The sequence below is a fragment of the Rhinoderma darwinii genome, chromosome 1 (genome assembly GCF_050947455.1).
Source record: "Rhinoderma darwinii isolate aRhiDar2 chromosome 1, aRhiDar2.hap1, whole genome shotgun sequence".
NCBI lineage: Eukaryota > Metazoa > Chordata > Amphibia > Anura > Rhinodermatidae > Rhinoderma > Rhinoderma darwinii.
In genome coordinates, this window is record NC_134687.1 from 337,538,182 (window position 1) to 337,565,730 (window position 27,549).

The following is a 27,549-nucleotide window of genomic DNA, read 5'->3' on the forward strand; positions in this document are numbered from 1 at the left end:
TAGTGCTACACAGCAATCCCCCCTTATATATAGTGCAACAAAGCCCCCCTTGGATATAGTACTACACAGCAATCCCTCCTTGTTTATAGTGCTACACAGCAATCCCCCTTGTATATAGTAATACACAGCAATCCCCCCGTGTATATTGCCACATAGCCCCCCCCCACCCCAAAAAAATAAATTATACTTTCCTTGCCACGTTCCCGCGATGGATGGAGCGCTGCACAGCCTCCGGAAGGGACGCTTACGCAGACTAGCTTGATGCAGTGACGTCATCACACGGCCTGCGCAGGGAGTCTTCCCAGCACCTTATAGGCTGCAGGCCTAATGTTTCCTGCAGCCCATTTCTATCTGCGTTCTGAGGACGCAGATACAAGTGAATGTGGCTGTCGCTAGTACCGGGCCCCATCCGTGCTAGCGACACCACTGGGCATGAGGGTGCCTGTGCCGCCTGGCCCATAAATGTTATGGGCTGGGCGGTGTGGGCTGCCTCGGGCCCCGTAGCAGCCATGGGCAGGGGCCCTAGGAACGCCGGCCCTGCCTGTAACCTAGTAAATGGCACAGTAGGGATATACCTCCCTGCTCTGCCATAGCGTTCAATAGTATCTGCATCCTAAGGCCGTGACGGCAGGCGGCACGGGCCCCCTCATGCCGTGGGTTTCATGATGAACGTGCTTGTTTATCGGTTGATCTGCTTTTATGCAGGATTAAAAACATTGTTGTTGGCAGCACATCTCCATGATGCGCTGCCGATATGATGAAAATGTATAGGAACGATTGAATGGAATAACGATTGCATAAGCAATCATTTCTCCATGTGAAAGGAGCAAACGAGTGCCAATCAACATGTCTCGTTGATCAGCGCTCGTTTACACGACCCATGTCGGGCCGTGTTATAGGACCCTTATATATATAATTGACCAGTTTCCTCTACATGCTGATATCAGAAGAAATTCACATTCATTACTAACCAACAGTGAACAGAATTGATCTAAGACATCATTGAACAAGTCTACAAGCTCCACCCCAGAGACTTTCTCAGAAATAGGCCAACCCGATAGACTTGTTTGCACCTAGCTGCAGAGGAAACGAAAAAAAAAAAATAGACATTATTTACCTCGATACTCAAATTAAATTATATTATATTATAAACCAATATTAAGTTTTTATTTAAACAAATGAATGTTCTTCACAAATGTTTATTATATGACCAAGGTCAGTATATACACTATTTCAGTTCATTTTTAAATGCAATAAAATGTAGCATGATTTTTCTCTTAGTTTCTTTGTCTTGTCATAATGCCACTGACGCATTTCCATTGTTTTGCTATGGCTTATATTAAGGATGTCTTTTTCACTCAAGACACATTGGTAATGAGACTCAACGGGAATTGGTTAACATTATTGCACAGTCTAGACTGTAACCTGACTGAAGAAGCCTAAACTTTAGCCTACAATAATTTGACAGAGAATCTAGACAAATATTTCAGATCTATAATTCAAACTTGGACGTCTGATCCTGTTTATAGTTTCATGTGGTAATATGACCAGAATGATTTTATTTTTTTTCTTTAACAATATTACCAGACTAAACAATACTTCATAAAGTGCACCACCGTTTTTTAACTTATTTTTTTTCTTTTTACAATTTTGCACAAATTTGACATGGTTTAATGTGTATGGAATTAATTTGAGTGCACTGGCAGCAACTGGAAGACCTTAATTCAATTTGAGTAATGATTTAACATGGCTCCATTTTCATTTAAGTTGTTTGGTGATATACAGTGCAAATTTAAATTTTATAGTTAGTCAAAAGTATATATTTTTTTTACCAAATTTAAAAACAAAGCTTTGTTGTGATGCCTCCATGAATTTGTTACAGAAATACTGAATGTATTCCTTATTATCTCAATACAGAATTCACTGATTCTAGGCTTTAAACCCATTTTAATACCGGTGCTTTCCTATGTGGCAGAGTGGCTGTTGGACCCCCTCAGGCACCAGGGTCCAGGTGTGACTGTTACCTCTGCACCACCTATAGCTATGCCTCTGATCATACGGCTCGTATCATTCGATAAATTCAATCCCAAAAATGTTTTAACAAGTTTAGTGTATTTGGTCCCTAGTCTGTAAACTGACGTGAAATTAATGGTTTTAGTCTCTAGATTGTCCACTCATGTTGAGATTATGCTCCATGTGCTTCCATCTTGTCTTGTGTGCTTACAGGCGTAGTTGCCCATTTTTATGCCTTGAGACCATATTATAGATCCCAGACAGTTTCCTGACTATTCATAGTCTCCTAAGAGTAAAAGTTTGATAGAAGTAAATGGGTGTAGGCGGGTATATGCACCTAGAGGGATAAAGTTTTGCATAAAGTTTTGAATTGTTTAAGAAAGCCCATTATTTGTGGCCTATGACTTGTTTTTTGTATTATTTGTGAAACATATCCTTTTTGTTGCTTCATGTACCAATAAGTAACCTGAAAGCAGGCATAAAATATCCTAAAGAAGCATTCTATAAAGAATTCCCATTCCATGGTGAGAAATATATGTAAAGTAAGTATGTTGTGTGGAATGTAGCTCAGGCACAATAATTTAGTTTTTTGCTTTTTTCACTAGATAATTGACATGTTTATATTGTGGCCATAATAGAGTAAATGGTACATTGTCTTAATATTAAAGGCTATGTACACCTTTGAAATTTTTTTTTATTTTTATTTTTTATAAAAATGTATACCAGTATGCTTTGTGTAACTATTTAAATACTTTTGTATTAAAAATTATTTTTACTTTTTGATATACAGCAGCTTTGTATACTGTAAACCTGTATTCATGAGGTCAGCGGCACTGACCGGTTCATTGTCAGCGGGTCCAGCGTGTCTGACACGCAGGATTGAGCTGTTACCAATCATTTCTCAGTTCAGAACTTAGATGTAATTGATTATAGGTGGATCCTGCGTTTCTTGCTGTCACTGATACCGTCAGTCCTGCGGATGATAGTTAGTGATAGTCCCGTCAGCGATAGTCCTGTCAGTTAGCGAACGATACAGCTGCTCTGTACACAGAGCAGCTGTATCTCAAAAAGTGAAAATAATTTTTAATAAAAGGTATTGAGAAAGTTGCACAAAACACAGTGATAGACGATTTTATTTAAAAAAAATAAATAAAACATTTCAAAGGTTTACATAGCCTTTAACGATTATGGTATTTGCATTTGTACAACTGAGTTTTGTAGTGTTGTGATAATATCTAGAGCTTAAATCTTAATCAAGGTTTAGGTTTACATTTATACATAACACAATAATACTGTCTGATATAATTCTATACTCATTATTTCTAAAATATTTTTTCTAAATTATTTCTAAAATTACATTTTAGAGCAGCAAAGAAGAGAAAAAGACCAAATAGGACAATATTTATTACATGATATATCTGTTCTCTAGATTTCCTTTCAACTGGAAGAGAAAGACAGTTGAGTTAGGACCATATAATCCTTTTTTGTGTCAATATTGTTGGAAGTTTGCCAGGAGTGACATACTCATTCATTTTGAATATTTCTTACAGAAGTTGTGAAGGACGGAACATAAGATACAGGACGTGCAGCAATGTGGTAAGCTACTTTCTTACTTTCCCAGAGTTTACGTTTATACTTGTAGTTTGTATTGCACCTACAGGTGTGTTGTATGAATCTCTTCAAGATGCTTAAAGAGACTCTGTCACCACATTATAAGTGCCCTATCTCCTACATAAGGAGATCGGCGCTATAATGTAGATGACAGCAGTGCTTTTTATTTAAAAAAACGATCTGTTTTCACCACTTTATTAGCGATTTTAGATTTATGCTAATGAGTTGCTTAATGCCCAAGTGGGCGTGTTTTTACTTTAGACCAAGTGGGCGTTGTACAGGGGAGTGTATGCAGTGGCGGATTAAGTAGACCATGGGCCCTGGGCTGTTACCCAAACTTGGGCCCCCCTTCCTCACCACCGCCCTGCCGCGCCGTAACTATTTTTGACACTACTTTTTTGGGCAAGCATTAACAGTGTTACGATTTCCCTTGTCACAGGGCTGTGTCCCTACATACTGACAGTATCACACTGTGCAGGGACACAACCTCCTGACAAGGGGAATTGTCTATCAGTCCTGGACTGCAGAAAGACTTTTTGTGAAATACAAGGATTCCTATAATAAACATGTCAGGAGAGGTGACAGATTCTCTATAAATCTAGTGACTCACAGGTGACGACGTCTCAGATTCTAGTAGTTTTTTTCCTCTTTTCTTCTCCATCCGGTCCAGCGCTCATGACGACTTCTCCTGGCCATGACTCATTTCTGCAGAATTTGCCACTCAGACGTCTCCTCACTTTTCCAACATTTCCACACCTATAAACGAAAATAAAGTTATCATGGTGCCACATACTGTGCCCCTAAATATAATAGCACCAAACACTGCGCGCCTGAATATAATACCACACACTGTAAAACACCACATACACACAGCCCCCTGTACATAGTGCCACACACAGCCCCTGTAGATATTACACACCCCCATAGATATCGCCATACACAGCCCCCTCTATATATCACACATCCTCCCCGTAGAGAGCGTTACACACAGCCCCATATAGATAAACTTTATGAATAAAAATTGTAAAATAGCAAAAAAGGTGTGTATAAAAACGATAAAAAACGAACCCTGCATTGTCTACGGAAAAAACGTCGCAAAAATCACGTCGTTTTTATTTATTTTTTATAAAAATGTGTGTTTGGTGCAACTTTGTAATTACGTTTTATTAAAAAATATTTTCACTTTTTGAGATACAGCTGCTTTGTATCCTGTATCCGTCAGGTCAGCAGGACTGACAGGATCAGTGACACGCAGGATCCACCTCAAATCTATCACATCGAAGATTATAATTTAGCGCAGGGCCCGTTTCACTGATCCCGTCAGTCCTGCTGACCTGACGGATACAGGATACAAAGCAGCTGTATCTCAAAAAGTGAAAATATTTTTTAATAAAACGTAATTACAAAGTTGCACCAAACACACATTTTTATAAAAAAGAAATAAAAACGACGTGATTTTTGCGACGTTTTTTCCGTAGACAATGCAGGTTTCTTTTTTTTTAGCGTTTTTATACCCACCTTTTTTGCTATTTTAGAATTTTTATTCATAAAGTTTGAAAATAATAGTAAAAAAATAAGCTTTTTTACGTTTCAGCTATTTTTTTTGGTAATAACATAGTTTTACCCTAAAATAGACCTTTTATTTGTAATCGTCATTGTTTACCGTAAATGTTAATATATTACATGTCTATATTAGGGTAATTGGGTCAGCGCTAGCGTTACAACAATGATTGGCGGGGGGGGGGGGGACGGTTTTTATTGGGGTGGGTATTTTATGTGTACTTATTATTTCATTTTTTTTGCACTTTACTTTCCTATTTTTTTATTACTGTGGTCTGTTCCTCAAAGGTCAAAAAAGACCTTTGGGGAACTTTATATATATTTTTTCTTTCTTTTACACCATGTTTTTCCACTGTAACTGGAGCTGCACAGCAGCCCCAGTTACAGGGGAAATCAGCCCTCTCATAGTGACGATTGTCACTAATAGGGCTGTGCTGGGTCTAGTTAGACCCAGCAGCAGCCTGCCACTAACGGCACCCGGCGATCATGTGAACAGTCACATGATCACCGGGAGGAATAGAGACAGCGCCGCTGCTGCTGTCTCTATTCCTATACACAGCGTTCATTGAACGCTGTGTAAGAAGACATCGGAGAAGACAGAAGCAGCGAAAGCTGCTTCTGTCTTCTCCTCAGGGTCCCCGGCAGTCACTGACAGCCGGAGACCCGATCGCGCGGGCAGCAAGTTAAAACCCGAGCCGTAGAAAGTCTATGGCTCGGGTTTTAAGGACCCGTCCCTGACCGCTGGCCGTAAAAATACAGCCAGCGGTCGGGAACCAGTTGGGAAGGAGGATAAGCCTGCTGTACTGACCTCAGCGCCGGTGACCGACCGTCTTGCAGATTCGGAGTAACAGAACAGCCGTCCCTCGCTGTTCTGTTACTCAATGGCGGCGGCCCGCACTTGTCAGGGAGGCGTGTCCTACCCCTTTCCCGGCCAATTCCCTGCTCCTCCCCTCATCTTCGTTAGTTAGCAGCGCTAGCGCGCTGAATAAGTAACTTTGCAAGATGATGTGCGGTTCGGGCTGCCATGGGCCCCCTGGGAGCCTCGGGCCCCGGGCGGCCGCCCGAATCGCCCATATGATAATCCGCCACTGAGTGTATGACACTAACCAATCAGCGTCATGCACTCCTCTCCATTCATTTACTCAGCGCATAGAGATCCTTATGTGCTGTCTTATACTTACACATTAACAATACTGAAGTGTTTAGACAGTGAATAGACATTCCACGGGATGTCTATTCACAATCTCTGCACTTCGTTACTCTGTCTGTGGTAGTTACGGCAGAGGAAGCGTGATCTCGTGAGATCTCGCTGTAAATCACAGGTAACAACAAGATCACGCTTCCTCTGCTGTAACTACCATAGAAACAGTAACGAAGTGCAGAGATTGTAAATAGACATTCCGTGGAATGTCTGTCTATTCACTGTCTAAACACTTCAGTTTTGTTAATGTGTTAGTATAAGACAGCACATAAGGATCTAGCAGGATCCTTATGCGCTGAGTAAATGAATGGAGGAGTGCATGAGGCTGATTGGTCAGCGTCATACACTCCTCTGTACAACGCCCCCTTGGTCTAAAGTAAAAATACGCCCACTTGGGCATTAAGCAACTCATTAGCATAAATCTAAAATCGCTAATAAAGTGGTAAAAATAGATCGTTTTTTAAAATAAAAAGCACTGCTGTCACCTACATTATAGCTTATGTAGGAGATAAGGCACTTATAATGTGGTGACAGTGAAAAAAACAATGAAAAAAAATATTACCCAATGTAAAAGCAAAATTGGTGAAAACCATCAACTCACACAGCAGATATCTGTAGGAGGTTGGTGCAAATGTGTCTAACAAACCAGTTGCAACTGTAAAAAGCAAAGGTTATATGAATATTAATCAAGTGGCATGCTTTACATTAATAATGCATGTGGAAAATGATACAGTATTTAGGTAGATGAACATATACTTCAAATGAGTTGTCTACTTTGGACAATACCTGCTTGTTAGAAGGGGTCCCTTAACCCCCAGCGATCAGCTGTAACATGTGGGGAAACCCGGCAGTGTTTAACATCCCTGCAGCGCCACCACAGGAGAGATTGAGTATTACACAGTGCCCATTCACATCAATGAGTATCTGTGAATGCTGGACAGGACAGGTGCTCCACAGCAAGCGAAAGTCTTCGTAACTTCCCTTCACTCTGACCATTCAAGAGCTGAGGATACTAAACAGGGGACCCTTTAAAGAGGATATTTTATGAAAAGTATATATATATATATATATATATATATACACACAAACATGCATATATACATACATACTGTATATATATATATATATATATATATATATATATATATACATCTTTATATACTGTATACACACTGTATACATATATGTATATATATATATATATATGTCTTACCATGTCACAGAAGCGCTAACATCCACCACATATGCCATTGTCGTCCAGATCTAATCCAGAACTTGTAAGCAGAAAAAGCCAGCCCCATATTTCCCAACTGTGCGGTGTCATTTTATTCCAGTGATACTGTACAGTATACTTTCTCTATAGTCTGAATACGTTTCTGAGCGGTGTACCCCTGTGCTATCATACCATAAAACTACCCTTTTGTGGTCTAAAGAAAACAACTCATGAAAAATTGCCAGGTCTTATTTCAACAGTAGTTTCTTTAGTATTGTTTTTTCAGTGAGCCTTGGCAGTGTGACAGAGCTGTGTATCCCACAGTCAGTAAACTACGGTATATAAAAAGAATTGTGATGTTTTCTGAAACAAAATGTCGCTACTTGAAGTCACATTATGCAAATAAGACGTAAATGGGCTTTTAAATAGCAATGGAACAAAGACTGATGAAAAATGACTACTACACAATTGTCCACTCGTATGCCTGATTCAACACCCTATTATAGTTTAATTTATCAATGTCTCCCCATTACAAAGACAGCAATAATAAAAGTCTACATCCTGATATGTAGTGTTTTTAACACAGGGGCATACATGGGTGTTTTTCTTTTGCAAGAATTTTTATGTGTGCCATTTATTGCCATAATTGTGTGGTCATGCTTAGTAGAACAACCCTGACAAATATTAATAATGTGGCATCTACTTAATTCAGATATATTTACCAATGTGTCATGATTTGAAAATTTGTTGAAAAGGGTACTGAACTAAAAATCTATTTTATTCTGTATAGAATAGTGCTCAAATATGGAGCCAATATTTTTATATAGAGCTATTCACACGTTCATATTTATCATGCTTGCCAACTCTCCCGAAATGTCTTAAAGGCTCCCGGACTCCTGAAAGAGTTGGCAAGTCTCCTGTTTACCACTGCTACTCAAACAACCAGTCCATCCCATCAGACTCAGGCCCGGTGTCACGGTACACATACTGTGGGTGGCGCTGGCATAAATCATGTGATTGTAAAGGGCGTAATGTGGGACAAGATGCCCCTTGCCTTCTACTAATGGACGAGAGCCCTGAGAGGGATTGCCGTTGGATGCTTCCTAGCTTCCCCTTCCCAACTAAATCTTGCAATTCCAGCGGTGCCCCTATTTCTTTGTGTACATCCCGTCAGACTTGCTATTGCCTCACTAGCATATCTGGTGCAGGGTTTTTACCAGCCGAATATTGCAGGTATGAAGGATGGATCTTGCCTTGCGTGTTGGTCAATCATGTGACATGACTGCTTGGACGCCATCAACTAGGGTTAGAATTTCTATGTGAAATGGTATGTCAGCCTGAAAATGCAGGATAGCATGCATTGTAAAGAGGTGTGACCTGCAAAAAGGGTCTTGGCCTGCAAAAGGTGGCATGACTTATGGGAAAAAAAATTCCAGTCTCCCTGAATGCACTTCCAAAGCTGAGGCATACACTGGCAAATATTTGAGGATACTCTTTGTGATTAGATTAGCCCGAAAATTGACAAATTTGAAACAAAAACAAAGTATTTTTTTTAAAGTAAATTTTATATTTTTTACTTTAGTACCTGGCCTAGAGTTCAGCGCTCTACCACTAGTTCAGATGATTACGGTTCTTAGAAGATTGCTCAGGAAATAGACTGAAAAGTCTGGAGTACATTCTGCTTTCACAAAGGCATTTACTAGTGTGGTGTTACTGAAATGTTTGTAATTTAACATTTTCTATATTTTTGTAATGGCACATAATTTGCCAGGAATTTTTGTGACCTTTTAAATCTGGCTTCATATTCCCATGTTGCAGAAAGGAGTCACAGATTCTCAGAAAAATTTATTTTTGTATTTCACCAAAACAGCAGCTGTTTGATGATTTAGCAAGATTGATTGGATCTTGTATTTTTTTATAATGGGGCAAATCTGGAAGGGAAATCTATTAACAATAATTATGAACATAATATTGGGTATTTCTAGCCATTAGTTTAAAGGGAATGTGTCGCTAGAAAAATATATATATATTTTTTAAACTGTTAGGATAAAAATGATTACACATTGTTCTAATTTTTTTAATTTTTTCACAAGTCAGGAGATATTAAAATTAGATTCTAATTTATAACATTTCCATGTGCTGGTCACTAGAGGGAGCAATTCCCAAAATTGCAGCATTGGCATGTGGTAAAGCAACCTCATTGCTTTATGCTGCAAAATTGGAGAAGACACACTCGCTCTAGTGTGCTCAATTAATCCCCCTCCTTTATCCTGGCTAGTGCCAGGAGAATGGAGGGGGTTGAATGTTCAAACTTCCTACACTGTGTGCCGCCATTTTTTGAGCGAATGCACAGTGTAGGAGGATTAGATACAGTGGTAATCACACAGTATAACACGAACATACACACACATCACATACACAAACATAACTTACCTGCTCCTGCAGCCGCCGCTGTCGCTGCCGCTACCTCCGCTCCTAGTCCTTGCTTCTGAACATATGGACGGAAGCCGCGACCGGAAGTAGTCATCTTACTGTCCGGCCGCGGCTTCCGGTCCACATGAAAAAGCATTGAGGACAACTGCTCAAAGGACTATCAAAATCCAAGAGAAAGGGGTAGGAGGGCAATTACCCTAAAAATCCAATTATCACCCCTATTTGTTTGTTCATGCTGGAATAAGTTTACAAATATTTATGGGAGAACCTCTTGAAGTGAATATTAACAAAAAAGCAACGTAGAGTAAGAAACCTCATGTAGGTGGACTTTCTTTGCTGTCTCAGAATTATACATAAATGCACATCATGAAAAACAAATGAAAAAGTTGCATATTATCTTGGCATGTGAAAAATTTATTTATGTGCACATATTACAAATAAGAAATGTTTTAATGAAACCTAGTAAAAGTTAAATTTTATATATTCTCCGGATCTATCTCTTTTTTGTTATAATATTACGGAGAACGCACCTAACACTATTACTGTCTATGTGGTGGACTTCAAATAATACCACGAACACTTACCTGACATAAGAAGCTGTAAGGAGCGCCTTCCTGGATCCATGGATGAAAAACAGAAGTGTTTAAAAAAAGTCATTGACAGCACCACTCTGATGGAATATAATGGGCAATAACCTGTCTGATGTTAAGCCAATGATGCACTAAATATAATGCAGCTAAAGCTGGCACAATGGTGCTATTTAACATCCTGGCGCATGTTTATATTACAGGGCTCAGATGTGTCAGTGATAAATGTGCATTTAACAGTTCTACATGTTACATAGTTACATAGTTACATAGTTACATAGTTGGTATGGTTGAAAAAAAAGATACATGTCCATCAAGTTCAACCAAGGGACGGGAAAAGCGGAGGGGATGAAACAAAATTTCTACACATTGACATAGGAGCTGATATTTTTTCGTTCTAGGAGATTATCTAAGCCTTTTTTAAAGCCATCTACTGTCCCTGCTGTGACCAGCTCCTGCGGTGACTATTCCATAGATTCACAGTTCTCACAGTAAAGAAGGCTTGTCGCCTCTGCAGGTTGAACCTTTTTTTCTCCAGACGGAGGGAGTGCCCCCTTGTTTTTTGAGGGGGTTTTACATGGAACAGGATTTCACCATATTTTTTGTAGGTGCCATTAATATATTTATATAAGTTAATCATATCCCCCCTTAGTCGTCTTTTTTCAAGGCTAACTAGGTTTAATTAATTTATTTTTTATTATTTTAATTATTCCTCAGAACTTAGATTCTCCTTGCCACTTATGTCAGTGTGGTAAACTTTTCTAAGCTCAACTTGTGCACTGTGCCTTTCAATTTTATAGAAAAGATATGGGCATCATTCATATAAGTACTGATTCAAATTAGGAAACAACACTCTTAGCAGCAGGAGCTATTTTTGATAATCATGTCCTTGGATAATTGTTCTCTGCACATTTATCTAAACTATCCAAGAGAAACAGTTTATCTTTCTAAATTGCACTGGAAAAATGTCACATGACCTCTGATTAGTTGTAGCGGCCATTTTTTCTGCTAGACGGTTCTTATATATGGGCAGCATGGTGGTTCGGTTGTTATTGTCTCGCAGCACTGTGGCCCTGGGTTCAAATCTGACCAAAGGCAACATGGAGTAGTATGTTCTCCCTATTTTTGCATGGGTTTCCTCTGGGTACTTAGGTTTTCTCTCACACACTTCAAAAAAACCTACTGATGGGTCAATTGGCATCTTATGAAATTGGTTCATTTGTATTTGAGAAGGAGAATATGTTGGCGCTTTATAAGGCTGTGTTCACATCTGTTTCGGAGCCAAACAACTGATAACATGACAGAAACCCGGCGGAAAACATTAAAGTCAGTGGGTTCCATTGAGCGCCTTTAGTGTCCATCATGTCAGATCTGGCGCTACCGCTAGTTTCTCCTATAAAGGAGCTGAACAATAGAAAGACCGAATGCAGATGTGAAGAAAGCCTAAGCAAGGGATAAATAAATATATGAACATAAAGCCCATATAATTTTGGTCAGTAGAGCAATGTTCCATATTTACGCATGACGATGGGTCATCCATAGAGTATATTTAAGTCTTAAGACAGCTATTTAAAATATGATAACTTTTCCCTAACCCTAAAGGATAAAATGTCTAAAGTGAAACTTGTAGACTGCAGATGTCTCTGACGTCCTTTTATTTCCCACCCACGTATATAGAAAATAAATCAGACTTTTGGGCAGTGCTTCCGATCACTGCAATATAATGCAGCTAGTGCTCCAGATGGAATGGAATAAATGTGCTCTCCTTTAGGGACTGACACAGAGAACATCGTAGTCGAATATAATAGTTGTATAAATGTGAACTTATCTGTGATGTTCTGTATATCCTACATGGAACAGACTTGGATAAGGTTGTCCTAAGACTAGAGCAATGATAACTGTATTGTAGAATACTCCACCGTGTGTTTTTTCTGTGATCTGTTTCCCAATCCCCATCTATTTCATATTGTGTCTATTATGTCTGCTGCTTTGTGATGGCCTGTTTTTACGGAACGGATGTGATTATGATGAGGTTAGAAAAACAAAGTTTCTATTTCTTACATTAATTTCTTATCTACATGAGTATTCTCTTTATGGCCAAAAAAAAAAAAAAAATACACATTTCTCTTTGATCAATGTGACAGAAAGAGTGAAGGTCAGATTTTTTTTTAATATATATATTTTTTTTACTTTAGGCTAAGATTGTATATATAACGTATGCAATTAACATATTAAAGATTTAAATATTTTGTTTTATTTTATTTGTCACCAGGTAAGTATGCCAAAATTGGATTGTATGCTATGCTGACTCTATCAGTGCACAAATAGAATTTGCTAATCTTAACAGAACAGAGGTTTTTAGTCTTGCATACAGTGCTGAAAAATTGGCTAAATTAAAATATTTTTTATAAAGCTAAACTACTGTATGTTACACAAATAAAGTAAACTTCACACCTGCTATAACACAATGTACCTACTGTCAGGACTCTTCTCCTTGGCATTCTTAAAGTTTAGGCTACAATATATTTCCACAATTTATTAACTTATAAAGTCAGGCCTTTATAGCTTCTTAAAAACGTCAATGTTGAGATTTATGCTAATGAGACAGGTTGCTCTCTGTCACCAGTATTAACACATACCAGTTTGTAACTGAGCACAGTAGAGGTGCATTTTCAAGATATTTCTTTGAACCCTTTACCTAAGGGGACTAATAAAAAGAGTAAAAAATTGTTAGATAAAGTTTTCAGTAGTGCACAAATGGTACTTTAAATGGTGGCAATAAAAACTACAATTCCAGCCACAAAAAATAAGTCTTCCATTGACGTAAAAAATAATAAGCTATGGCTCTTCGAAGGGGGGGGGGGCCAATAAAAAATGAAAACGATAAAATGAAAAATGGTTGAACTTTAAGGGGTTAAATCTTCTGTATCCATTTATCCATTTTACTGTTCCTCTTATCAGTGACTAAGACACTGGCATCTCATTTAGCATGTATTTTTGTCACATAATGAGTGAAAGCAGGTGAAATTGATTATTGTGCTTGGTTTCATAAATGATTAAAAATGCAGCCTGTATGATATTCATCCCTTTTCTTGTTTATTAAAAGGGTAATACAAAATGTAATTTTTTTTTATTAGGGGTTGGAAATTAATAAATAAACCAAAAAAGCAATACTATCCTTGCCCCTGACGATCCAGCACTGTTGCTCCGAAGGCACTCCTGGTGGTTGTTTACATGCGCGTACCATGTAACCTATCCATCCAATCAGAAGGCTTAGCAGGGCTCACGTGATGACGAATCGTATTTCTGGCATAATGCCGGAAATATAACATATAGCCACTGAGCCCTCTGATTGGCTGCAATGGTCACATGCTACGTGCATGTAAACAACCACCAGGAGTGCCACCGGAGCGACAGCGTTGGATTGCCGAGGGCAAGGATAGGTAAGTATTGCTTTTTTCTTTATTTATTTCATTTCCAGCCCCTAATAAAAAAAATACATTCCTAATAACCCCTTTAAGTGCAATCATACCAATTTTCATTTCCAGCAACAATTATTTCCCATGTAACACATAAATATTTATTTTCCTCATCTCTAACAGGATTGTCCAGCAGAATCAGGAGATTTCCGGGCACAACAGTGTTCTGCTCATAACGATGTCAAATACCAAGGACAGTATAGAGAGTGGCTCCCAGTTCATAATGACCCTGAGAACCCATGTTCATTAAAGTGCCAAGCAAAAGGGACATCTCTTATTGTGGAACTTGCTCCTAAAGTACTGGATGGTACTCGCTGTTACACGGAATCCTTGGATATGTGCATTAGTGGTTTATGCCAAGTAAGTCAATTTTAGCCATTAATGCAGTGGTTTTTTTTGTTCTTTTTCTCTAGCCAAAACCTGGATTGGATCCAAAAAAGTAATAAAAATATTTTCATTAATATTTTTCATCCCTTTAGGAGCTACCTTACGTTTTGGCTCAACAAAATGCATCAAATGTGTATAGTATCGAGATATAGAAGCCAAATCTCTATGTAATATTTTCAAAAACACAAAATTGCTATTGCTTAAAGTTGCAAGCCTGTATTATTGCAGGATCTATTCATATTTTAACATTAAAAATAGCCATTTCCAGAGACAGAGAAGGGGTATGATAGTGTACACGTTACGTCTTCCCCATGCCAATCTTCTTATAATAGATCCAGAGCCTTGTCCTGAAGCTGCCACCCATTGAGGTGCCTGAGTTCTTTGGTCATTTAAGAATTGGTTGCACAGTGTTTGTGTGGTCTTTTTTTTTACTATGATGTGGCTGTTTATTTAAGTGTAAGTCCTATCATATGTTTAGATAACTTAGTCTTAAAGTCACCATACACATTATATATAACTGCCGGACGAACATTCATTTAGATGATAGCTGTCTTATCCTTTCCCAACTTCCATCTCCTCAATGGGAACAGTGAGACAAGCCACTGCCAAACAATTTTGGCAGTAGCTTGTCTAATAGCACAATAAGGAATTGGGCAGGTTGAAACAATCCTCATTTCCGTCAAATCTGGGACAGTCAGAAAGCCCCCTTACATGTTAGATTAAGGGCAGACTCCACAAATTTCATCAGTATCTGCAGAAATTGCTGTAATTTGTATGAGCAGTTTAGGTTTAGTCTCTGCCATACTGCCCATTGGATGGTTTTCTGTATACCATTTTTTAAGACAGTTTTATTTCTACCTTTCTCTGGCAGTTGAGTAATATGTACTTTACTAGTCATGCTCAATTTACATTCCTTGAGGTCACTATTTGTCTATTATATTTATATTCTTCGAGTAAATACTAATTTGAATTTAGACTGAGTAATATTTGCTAATACATTTATTAACTACTGTCACAAAGAATAATGATATTTGGTTAATGTGCTATTCGGTGCATAACTGCAGATATGTGTTTCTTGAGTTTTAATACAGACTATAAGTAAGGGAACTGCTGCATATTGTGTAACTATGTAGTCAAACTTACAGCAGGCATTAAAGATCTTGGGAAATACACAAAGGTTATTCATATTAGAATTCCAAGTTCTTTCTGATTGACAAGGTCAGTTCTAGGAATGCTGCCATTTTCATAGGCTGGCGCCATTCACATTTGTGAGTGGCCAGGACCATAGGGTTCACATTAGTGTGACTTTTAAAACATTATGTCTAATGATATGCTTTTTAAGACAAATTCTTTTTTAGATGTTGATGAATTGTGTAAGTTGTTTTTTAAATGTACTTCTTTAGTCTTTTTTCTTTTTTTAAATTGCAAATATACAGTATACATAAGAAAAATACACAATGCAATTAACTATGCATAACAAACTCAATGTCCAACAATGCGAGCTCTGGTTGTGGTGATATGTGATTTAAAGCTACTCTGGAGATTGACTTGATTTCACTCCACAAATAGATGTAATTCTTAAAAGTGATTAACAGTTTTTCTTTATATATTTTCACATTCAATTTCCTATCATTGTGATGTGCTTTGAATCATTTTTTCCGAAAGCTAACCTTGTCAACCAATCAGGTATCAGCTTTTGGGATTAATAACTGCTTATATTTTACAGGCTAAAGCATGTGTCTTATCCTAAAATATTTTTTAATGTTTATCTGCATTAGGGAACAAGTTTGCAGAAATATTAGGGAATTTTTAGAAATTCACTAATGTATTGTTATTAGTGGAATGACTCCCTTGTGGGAGCAACTCAAAATATTGAATAACATCCTTGGGAGATTCAGATTCCTACTCAGCACCCCACTACCGTCAGCTGATCTTCTTGTAGTTTGTGGTCTGTGCATGGCAAACTATAGTCTGCTGACTGATTCTCAGGGAAACCATTAGGAATTTGTTGGCTACAATAATTACTTTTGCGACACTTGCATATAGAAGCCATTATGATATGATATGATAGGGGTTTGCTATTTAAATAGGCTCTGTCACTAGATTATAAAAACCTTATCTTCTACATAATGTGAACGGCGCTGTAATGTAGATAACAACAGTGGTTTTTATTTTGAAAAACGATCAATTTTGAGCAAGTTATGAGTAATTTTAGATTTATGCCAATAAGTTTCTTAATAGACAAGTGGGCGTTGTAAAGAGAAGTGTATGACTCTGACCAATCAGCGTCGTACACTTCTCTTCATTCATGTCCTCAGCACAGCGTGATCTTGTGAGATCACGCTGTGCTGTCACATACACCCACATTAACTTTACTGAAGTGTCTTGAGAGTGAATAGACAATAGACATTGCCTCCAGCCAGGATGCGATGTCTATTCACACTCCCGACACTTCGGTAAAGTTTCTGTGGTACTTACTCACACAGCACAGCGTGATCTTGCGAGATCACACTGTGATGTCATTCACAGCGTGATCTCGTGAGATTACGCTGTGCTGTGATTAAGTTCCACAGATACTTTAATCGCTTCCCGACCGCCCACTGTATATTCACGTCGGCATTTGCTGGGCTCTGTGCAGTGCCGACGTGAATTCACGGTGGGTGTTAAAAGCGCGATCCGGGTGTCTCAGAGTAGCGCTGACACCCGGATCGCGCTGTTATCACCTACCTCTGTTCCCGGAGATATGATCGGGACCTGATTAGTTCAGGTCCCGGTCATGTGATCGCAGGGAAAGTGTGTTGTAGCAACGAACTGGAATGTTTGTTGCTATAACAAACTGGAAAGTTTGTTGCTACAACAAACTTTCCCGGGGACCGATTGCTGGTGCTGCAGTCGGTTACAGGGCAGAACCGGGGGCCATATAACGGCCCCCGGGTCTGCCATGCACAGCAGCCTATGAGAACCAGCCGGATGCTGGTTCTCATAAGCTTCCTGTCAGTGTGACTCTCAGCGTCACACTGACAGTTTATAATACGTTACACTACCTAGGTAGTGTAATGTATTATAGCAGCGATCAGTGCTGCCAGGCTTCAAGTAAAACAAGTAAAAAGTAAAAAATAAAGTCATAAAAAAGTTTTATAAAAGTGTAAAAACAAGTTATAAAAGTTACAAAAAAAAATAATGCTTTTTTTCCTATAATAAGTCTTTTATTATAGGAAAAAAATGAAAATGTTAAAAAAAAGTACACATAATTGGTATCACCGCGTTCATAACGACCCCAACTATAAAACTATAATATTATTTTTCCCGCACGGTGAACACCGCAAAAAAAATAATTAAAAAACAATGTCAGAATCACTTTTTTTTGGTCATCAACCCTCCCAAAATATAGAATAAAAAGTGATCAAAAAGTCGCATGTACCCCAAAATAATACCAATAAAAACTACAACCCGTCCCTCAAAAAACAAGCCCTTACACCGCTTTTTTGACGGAAAAATATAAAATTATGGCTCTCAGAATATGGTGACACAGAAAATAAATTATTTTATCAAAGTGATTTTATTGCGCAATCGCCACAAAACATAAAAAACCTATATACATATGGTATCGCCGTAATCGTACCGACCCACAGAATAAAGTAAAATGTCATTTATACCGCACGGTGAATACTGTAAAAATACAAAAAACATTGTCAGAATTTATGTTTCTTTGTCACTTTGCTTCCAAAAAAATCTAATAAAAAGTGATAAAAAAAAATCACATGTACCCTAAAATGATACTAATGAAAAGTACAGATTGTCCCGCAACAAATAAGCCCTCACACGGCTCCGTTGGAGAAAAAATAAAAAAGTTCTGGCTCTCAGAATATGGCGATGCAAAATGTGCAGAGTGTTCCAAAAGCGGATAAGATCAGGCGCCATTTATCAGTGCGACATCGGCCACATATCTGCGAATTATTATTTATGTACCCCATTATTATACTCTCTTATTATGCCCTGATGTACCCCGCACAGCTTACATATACCCCCACATCATAAACTGAAATACCAGCAAAACCCCAAACAGAACAGTTACCAAGCAAAATCTGTGCTCCAAAAGCCAAATGGTGTTCCCTCCCTTCTGAGTCCCACAGCGTGCCCAAACACCAGCTTACGTCCACATATATGACATTTTATATCCGGGAGAACCCGCTCAACATTGTATGAGGTATTTGTCTTCAGTGGCACAAACTGGGCACAACATATTGTGCATTAAAATGGCATATCAGTGGAAAATGTTAATTTTCACTTTGCACCATCCGCTGCGCATTAACGCCTTGGCGCACCACGACTTAATAGAATGTCGTGGTGCGAGGGGTTATATATGGAGCGGGCTCACGCTCCATATTCTGCAGCTGTCAGCTGTGTATTACAGCTGAAACCCGGGACTAACGGACAGGAACAGTGATCGCGCTGTTACAGGAGCCTGTAAAATGACATTATACTGCAATACATTAGTACTGCAGTGTATTGTACCAGCGACCTAATGATCGCTCGTTCCAGTCCCCTAAAGGGACTTTTGGGAGGTTTCCACTGTTTTGGTACCTCAGGGGCTTTGCATATGCGACATGACACCCGAAAACCAGTCCAGCTAAATTTGAGCTCCAAAAGCCAAATATTGTTCCTTCCCTCCTGAGTCCTGCCGTGGGTCCAAACAGCAGTTTATTACCACATATGGCGTATTGCTGTAATCAGGACAAATTGCTTTACAAATTTTGGGGTAATTTTTCTCCTTTATTCATTGTAAAAATTAAACATCTCTATGTTTTTTCAGAAAAAAGTAGATTTTAATTTTCACGGCCTAATTCCACTAAATTCAGCAAAAAAACTGTGGGGTCAAAATGCTAACTATACCCCTAGAACAATTCCTTGAGGGGTGTAGTCTTCAAAATGGGGTCCGTTTTGGGGGGATTCCACTGTTTTGCTTACTCCAGGGCGTTGCAAACGCAACATGGCACTGAAAACCAATCCAGCAAAATCTGCGCTTCAAAATCCAAATGGCGCTCCTTCCCTTCTGAGCTCTGCTGTGGGTCCAAACAGCAGTTTAGTACCACATATGGGGTATTGGCGTAATCGGGAGAAGTAGCTTTACAAGTTCTGGGGTGCTTTTTAATCTTTATTCCTTGCAAAGATAATTTGTTTTAAATATTTTTTCAGAAAAAAAGTAGATTTTCACTTTCACAGACAAACTCCAATAAATATAGCAGAAGACCTGTGGGGTCAAGATGCTAACTATACCCCTAGATAAATTCCTTGAGGTGTGTAGTTTCCAAAACCGTCTCACTTTTGGGGGATTTCCACTGTTTTGGTACCACAAGACCTCTTCAAACCTGACATGGTGCCTAAAATATATTCTAAAAAAATGAGGCCCCAAAATCCACTAGGTGCTCCTTTGCTTCTGAGGCCGGTGTTTCAGTCCATTATCACACTAGAGCCACGTGTGGGATATTTCTAAAAACTGCAGAATCTGGGCAATAAATATTGAGTTGCATTTCTCGGGTAAAACCTTCTGTGTTACAGAATTTTTTTTATTACAAATGAATTTCAGCAAAAAAAATAACATTTGTAAATTTCACCTCTACTTTGCTTTAATTCCTGTGAAACGCCTAATGGGTTAAGAAACTTTCTGAATGCTATTTTTAATACTTTGAGGGGTGCAGTTTTTAATATGGGGTGATTTATGGGGTCTATCTAGTACATAAGGCCCTCAAAGCCACTTCAGGACTGAACTGGTCCCTGTAAAAATAGCCTTTTGAAATTTTCTTGAAAATGTGAGAAATTGCTGCTAAAGTTCTAAACGTTGTAACGTCCTAGAAAAATAAAATAATGTTCAAAAAACTATGCAAATATAAAGTAGACATATGGAATATATAAAATAGTAACTATTTTGTGTGGTATTACTATCTGTTTTACAAGCAGATACATTTAAAATGAGAAAAATCATAATTTTTGAAAATTTTCTCTAAATTTTGGTGTTTTTCACAAATAAGCAATGTATTTATTGACCAAATTTTTCCACTAACATAAAGTACAATATGTCACGAGAAAACAATCTCAGAATCGCTTGGATAGGCAAAAGCATTCCAGAGTTATTAACACATAAATTGACACATGTCATATTTGAGAAAATGGGGTTGGTCATGAAGGTCAAAATGAGCTCGGTCTTGAAAGGGTTAATGAAGTTTCGGGAGTGTGAATAGACATTGCGTCCTGGCTGGAGGCAATGTCGATTCACTCTCAAGACACTTCAGCAAAGTTAATGTGGGTGTATGTGACAACACAGCGTGAGCTCGCGAGATCACGCTGTGCAGTGAATACAAATGGACATGAATGGAGAGAAGTGTATGAAACTGATTGGTCAGCGTCATACACTTCTCTCCACAACGACCAGTTCGTAAAAAGGTAAAAAACGCCCAGTTGGGCATTAAGAAACGAATTAGCATAAATCTAAAATTGCTCATAACTTGCACAAAATGTATCGTTTTTCAAAATGAAAACCACTGTTGTTATCTACATTACAGCGCCAATCAGATTATGTAGGAGATAGGGCACTTATAATCTGGTGACAGAGCCTCTTTAAGAAATTGCATATTATATTCATCAAAACTTCTCATCTTCTTTCCAATCAACAGAGATAAAACATATCCTTTTCCAGAATCTATTGCAGCATTGTGCCACTTGTGATGGATTAACTTTATTTTGTCAGAGATCAATATATATGAGCATAGACCTTGTTGACTAGTCAGTGGATGACATTAACATGATAATGTCTGTTTGTTAAAAAGACAAAAGGAGTGTAATTGAGCTTGCAATGTTTTCAGGCAAGCAGCGTTTGTAGATTTTGTATGGCTGTCAGCATCCCTCTAGTTCTGAGATTATCTGGGCATTGACTCCTGTGAAATGAGATTCCCTGCAGTTCTGCACCACTGTTTAATATGGAAATGAGCCCCCAAGTTGTTATTTGTTTTCCTTCCCGCTTCATTTCCCTTGGCATTGGGTTTCTGAGCTAAGCCAACACCGCTGGCCCTTTTGTGTAGGAAGAGAAATTCTTCAGGCCGAATCTAAATTGGCAGTGTAAAAGCTACGGGTAAGCAATATACTCTAACCTTGTCCTTTGCGTAGTTTAAATCCATTGGGGCTTATACCTCTTCCACCACCACTTTCCTAAATGGTCCCAGGAGCTTGGCTTGGATGGTTAAAGTGTTTTCTTTATTCCCCCTTTTTCTTTTCAAGGCAAGGAGAGAGTGAGCACAGGAGCCAGGTTAAACAAAGACTCGTAGTGGGAGAGAGTGAATATTAAAAACAAAACATGTTCCATGCTGGGTCTCGGGGATCTCCGTCTCCACTGTCTGACGCTGCCTTGGTTAAGAATGGTAGCCTGGCCTGTTAGGGGGCATTGCCAAGTAATGTCTCTTTGGCAGCAATGTCTTGTATGTATCAGCTTGCATTAAAAGAAAGGAGTTACAAAGCCAATCCAGAGTCACTGAATCTTTCTTATCAAGAGAAAAATTGTTAGCAGCGGGTGGACTTCATTTGCATATGTTAATAGTGGTGATTAATTATTATAATAGATGTGAAATGTAGCCGTATGTCACAGTTTACTCTGAACCACCCCAACTCCTTGTGTCTCTATTAACTCAGATCATTCAAGGCACAATCCAGTTGTTTCACGGACATCAACATTTTGAGATTTCATTTTAGTGTGTAGTCGGAATAAATACATCTATATTTATTTTTGTCCTGTGTTCTGCCCTCTTCATAGTGACATAATATTTGGTTTAGTTACAGTACATAGCTGTTATGCGGTGACTGTAAAATTAAAGAAATTCTTCATGAGGATAGCATATATGAATAAAAGAATACATATTACCACTGATGTCTACATCTAAGCGAGAAATAAAAACTATGGGAGGATAAATTACTTTAGCCTTGAAGAGTAGTTACACTACCCCAAAATCTAATTTGAAATTTTTAGTGATCACACAACTTCCAAAGACATGAATAGAAAATAACCTGAAATGTAGGTTGTGGTAGTAATTTTAAGAGCTCTGGTTGTTGTGTTTATCTAGACCAGACTTCAATTGTCCAAATAACTCATTTTATTTAAAAAAAAAAAAAAAAAAAGTTGTTTCATTGTCCCATATACCTACAGATGTTGCCCTCAAGCAACTTTTAAGGCCTATTGGAAAGCTAACAAGTAAGTGGGCACAATAATTGCTTAATGTAAATTGGTGTATTGTCTGAATGACTAGTGATAAAACACTTGTTGATCGTGAAAATAGTAGTTTATTCGAACATAAAAAAAATCATTGGTCGTTCTAAAATTGTGGTATGTTAACATGAATTGTTTGGTTGATTTGTGAAATGGTTAAATCAGCAACCAATTATGAATTTTTAACGATTATTGAGATGGAAATGTTGTGTGTAGATACTTGTCTGAAAATTCCCTATTTGATTGGTTACAGCGATCGTATCGAAGATCGCTAATATTAATATCTGCTCGTGTACATTGGCACAGACGCTTAGCTAAAGGCTCATGGGCCTTGGTGCAGCATTTTAACTAATTCCACACCTCCGCAGGTCCTCATTGAATGATCTAATCTTATATATACATATAATTGTATAAAAAAACTATATACTGTGTGTGTATATATATATATATATATATATATATATAAAATAATTTCATATATATATATATATATATATATATATATATATATCTGTATATATATATATATATATATATATATATATATATATACTCACTCCTCCCCTTCACTGATGGGCCAGTAGCGGGGTTTACCCTTACACTGTAATAATAACATATACTGTTCACATAAAATTACCATATGCTGTTCAAATAATAGTGCCATCCACTGCTTAGATGGACACTAACCTTTCAAACAACTTATGCTAATCTAATAGTATATCTAATATATTTCAACATTTTTAAATTACTTACTGTTAACATTTTGTTGTTTTATCCATGCAAATTCTGTGTGACATTACTACTACTCTGTGTCTCCATTCCTGTAATCTGCTGTCCGCCCCCTTTTGTCAGCAAAAGTCGTCCCTAGTTACAAAGCAGAGGAGATGGACTACAGGAAGTGGGGTTGTGTCACTTCACTGCCTGCCTATACAAGTCTCTGGAGAGGGGAGGGGGAGCAGGAGGCGGAAGCAGAGGGAGAAAGAGACATAGAAAGACTACACATACAAGTCTATAGAGAGGGGAGGGGGAGCAGGAGCAGAGTGAGAAAGAAACACACAGAAGTGCTGCAGCTTCTTGATAAATCTTACTGTCTCACCCCAGTGCTGGATTCTCAGCTACATTGCTGCACTACAGTAGAATGTCCTCCATGTTGCCGCAGCTTGCATATACTGTATATAACAGATAAAGACAAGAGAGCAAGATTCTCCTCTTCTAAGTGTGCATGTAAAGGGGCTGTTTAAAGTGTATCTCCTCACTCTTATACTGTTGAGTTGCCTCACAGTAAAATGCAGTGGTTACACAATTATTTATTGGAGTATGATCTTATACCCAAGATGCGGGTACATCCACACATGAAATATGACAGTTGCTTGAGACAGAAATGACTTAAGTCACAGTCTGTAGTCTCTAGATTTAATGGCAGATACACAACTCACATCTAAAGGCGATATTTCTTTCAGCAGCATAACATTTACCTTTTCTGACTATTTTATGCCACTGCTGTTCGTTCTCTGTTACTAAAGGGGATGAGATACCTTAGGACAGTAACTATATGCCTAGACCTAGCCAGAACATCCTCCCTTCTCTCTTTACTGGCACCCACTGACATCCTTTTTCAGTTGAGATGTTTCATCCAATCAGATCACAGGCTTCACCAACATGGAGGCTGCACATGCAGGCACTGCAGAAATAGGAGACACTGACTAAGAACTGACAGTATAACCAGAATACACGCAAAGCAAAATGACAACTACGTTTAGAGTCAAGTAGAAGGGAGAAAAAGTGCAGCATTCGGGACATGGCGCCTGGCAGATAATTAATTATTCAAGAGAAGTATATTTTTCTTAGGTATACGTCTTTATATTAGGCCTCATGCACACGACCGTATTTTCTCCCACCCGTAAATACTGGCATAAATACGGGTCCGGTGTCACAAGTATTCGACCCGTATTTACGGGCAAGTTTTTGGCTGCAAAATAGCACTGCACTAATCGTCAGCCCTTCTCGCTATCAGTGCAGGATAGAGAGAAGGGACAGCCCTTTCTGTAATAAAAGTTAATGAAATTCATACTTACCCGGCCGTTGTCTTGGTGACGCGTCCCTCTCCTCACATCCAGCCCGACATCCCTGGATGACGCGGCAGTCCATGTGACCGCTGCAGCCTGTGATTGACCTGTGATTGGCTGCAGCGGTCACATGGGCTGAAACGTCATCCAGGGATGTCGGGCCGGATGTCGAGAGGGACGCGTCACCAAGGCAACGGCCGGGAGACCGGACTGGAGGAAGCAGGAAGTTCTCGGTAAGTATGAACGTCTTCTATTTTTTTTTTTACAGGTTGCTCTATATTCTGATCGGAATTCACTGTCCAAGGTGCTGAAAGAGTTACTGCCGATCAGTTAACTCTTTCAGCACCCTGGACAGTGACTATTTACTGACGTCGCCTAGCAACGCTGCCGTAATGACAGGTGCACACATGTAGCCACCCGTCATTACGGGAGCTCCATAGACTTCTATGGGCTGTCCGTGCCGTTATTACGGTCTGAAATAGGACATGTTCTATCTTTTTCAACGGCACGGGCACCTTCCCGTAAGAAAACGGGAAGGTACCCGTGGCCAATAGAAGTCTATGACCCCGTTATTACGGTTGTGTGCATGAGGCCTTATACAATGATACAGAAAATGAAACATCCTTCTATACATACAAAAAGTCAGTGAAAAAAGGATACATTTTTCCCGAATAACAGTTACACTTCATTTTGAAAAAAGGGGAAGAGTGAGTGTTTCCCAATTAATTGACATCAATTGCCAGTGTAGAAACAACAAGAATGTGTCGTGGAGCCTTCTTCATGATTGAAGAAGTTGGCTGCGTGTATTGTAGCAAGGCAGTCATTTACCTCTCCAATACCTGTTCATCTCACTATTGTACTGTTAGCATGTTTATATTTTAAAATTCTTTCTATATGTATTCCTTAAAGTGTAGCTAAACATTTGACAAACTTCTGACATATCATAGTGACATGTCAGAAGTTTGGATTGGTGGGGGTCCGAGCACTGAAACCCCCACCAATCGCTAGAACAAAGCAGCTGAAGCGTTCGTGTGAGCGCTCAGCCGCTTAGTGGCTGTTCAGCTTTTTCCAGAAAGCCGATGTATCGGAGTACGACTCATAGACTTTCTATTGAGTCCATACACGATACATTTATTTCCGGAAAAAGCCGAGCAGACACAAAGCGACTGAGCGCTCACACGAACGCTTCAACTGTTTTGTTCTAGCGATTGGTGGGGGTCTCAGTGCTCGGAAACCCCACCAATCCAAACTTCTGACATGTCTCTATGACATGTCAGAAGTTTATCAAACATTTAGCTACACTTTAATAATGGTGGTATTGGAGCGGTAAATCACTGCCTTGCAACAATACACGCAGCCAACTTCTTCAATCATGAAGAAGGCTACCACTACACATTGTTGTTGTTTCTACACTAGCAATTGACGTCAGTTAATTGGGAAATCCTCACTCCTCCGTTTTTTTCAAAATGAAGTGTAACTGTTATCCGGGAAAAACATATCCTTTTTTCCTAGTCTTTTTTATGCATAAAAGGAGTTTAATTTTCTGTATCATTGTATAAGCCTGAGGAAGTGACCTGTCCGGTCCTGAAACGCGTAGTGTGTCACAATAAATACGTATACCTAAGAAAAATATACTTCCCGAATGCTGCACTTTTTCTCCCTTCTACTTGATTCCTTCTCCCCGGGCAAAGTGGATTTCACCCATGGGATAACAACGGTAGGCAGCCGGAACCTAAAGAGAGATCATCATTGTTACCAAGCAAAGCAGTAGTGTTGTGCCTATACGTGCACAACAAAACTAGGTGAGTAAACCAGCTCACTATGTATTGTTCTTTATACATTTTTCAAACAGTATTACCTTACAGGAACGCTGTTTGTCCTCTTCCTTTTCCTTTCACAAACTACATTTAGAGACACCCACCATCCACTCATATTCACCTTAGATGGAGTGTATAGAAGACATGATAAGACAAAAGACAAAAATGCAGAATACAAGTCATATAATGGCCAGAAATAGTGTTTTTTCTCATGTACACATATGAAGCTTATTCTGAAAAGTTAGGTGCGCTTTAAATAATACTATAATCCACTGCTCAAATAATACTGTAAAAATATACCCAGATAATATGTCACATAGGGTGCGTGGACCCACTGGGCCGTACCGCCTTAACGGTATGGCAGCTGACCAACATGACAGAGGTGAAAGTCTATAGTTCATAATGGTGTACCTGTGGTAGCTTCAGACAGTAGCAAGACAGGCTCGGATGGGTCTAGGCAGCAGGCAGGTACCAGGTGTGGTGTAGCAGGACAGGCGTGGAACACAGCGCAGCTCGACTCCAACTCAATACGGCACTTGGACCAGGATAACACGGGATACAGGTAGCAGGAACGGGAAACACTGGGAACTGGAAGACACTAGGAGATAATTTTCAGAGACAAACTGGGTAATGACAACAATTCTCAGGCAATGCAGGAAGGGGCAGAGCCCTTCTTATAGTCCAACGTGCTCATGGGCTAATTTGGTCTTTAATTCGGGTGCGCGCGCTGGTCCTTTATGAGCAGGCACGAGCATGCGCGCGCACCCTACGGGACACAGCAGAGCGAAGCGGAAGTGAGCGCTGGCATCTCCTGAGGAGGAGACGGGGACAGCGCTCACTGATCCATGGCTGCGGCCGTCAGGAGGTAAGCAAACCTGGCGGCCCATGGCCATGACAGTATTCCCCTCTTACACCTCCTCTTGGGGCCAGA

At 39.1% G+C, this 27,549-nt stretch overlaps 1 protein-coding gene across 3 annotated transcripts in view; it reads left to right on the forward strand.

Annotated features, from left to right (window-relative positions):
* The window catches only part of ADAMTSL1 (ADAMTS like 1), a 341,136-nt gene that overhangs the window by 96,096 nt on the left and 217,491 nt on the right, over nucleotides 1–27,549 (forward strand). For all 3 annotated transcript variants that reach the window (XM_075825670.1, XM_075825676.1, XM_075825684.1), the window contains exons 3-4: nucleotides 3,564–3,609; nucleotides 14,221–14,457. In XM_075825670.1, the coding sequence (XP_075681785.1) occupies nucleotides 3,564–3,609; nucleotides 14,221–14,457 (283 nt within the window). The remainder of the gene's footprint in view (nucleotides 1–3,563; nucleotides 3,610–14,220; nucleotides 14,458–27,549) is intronic.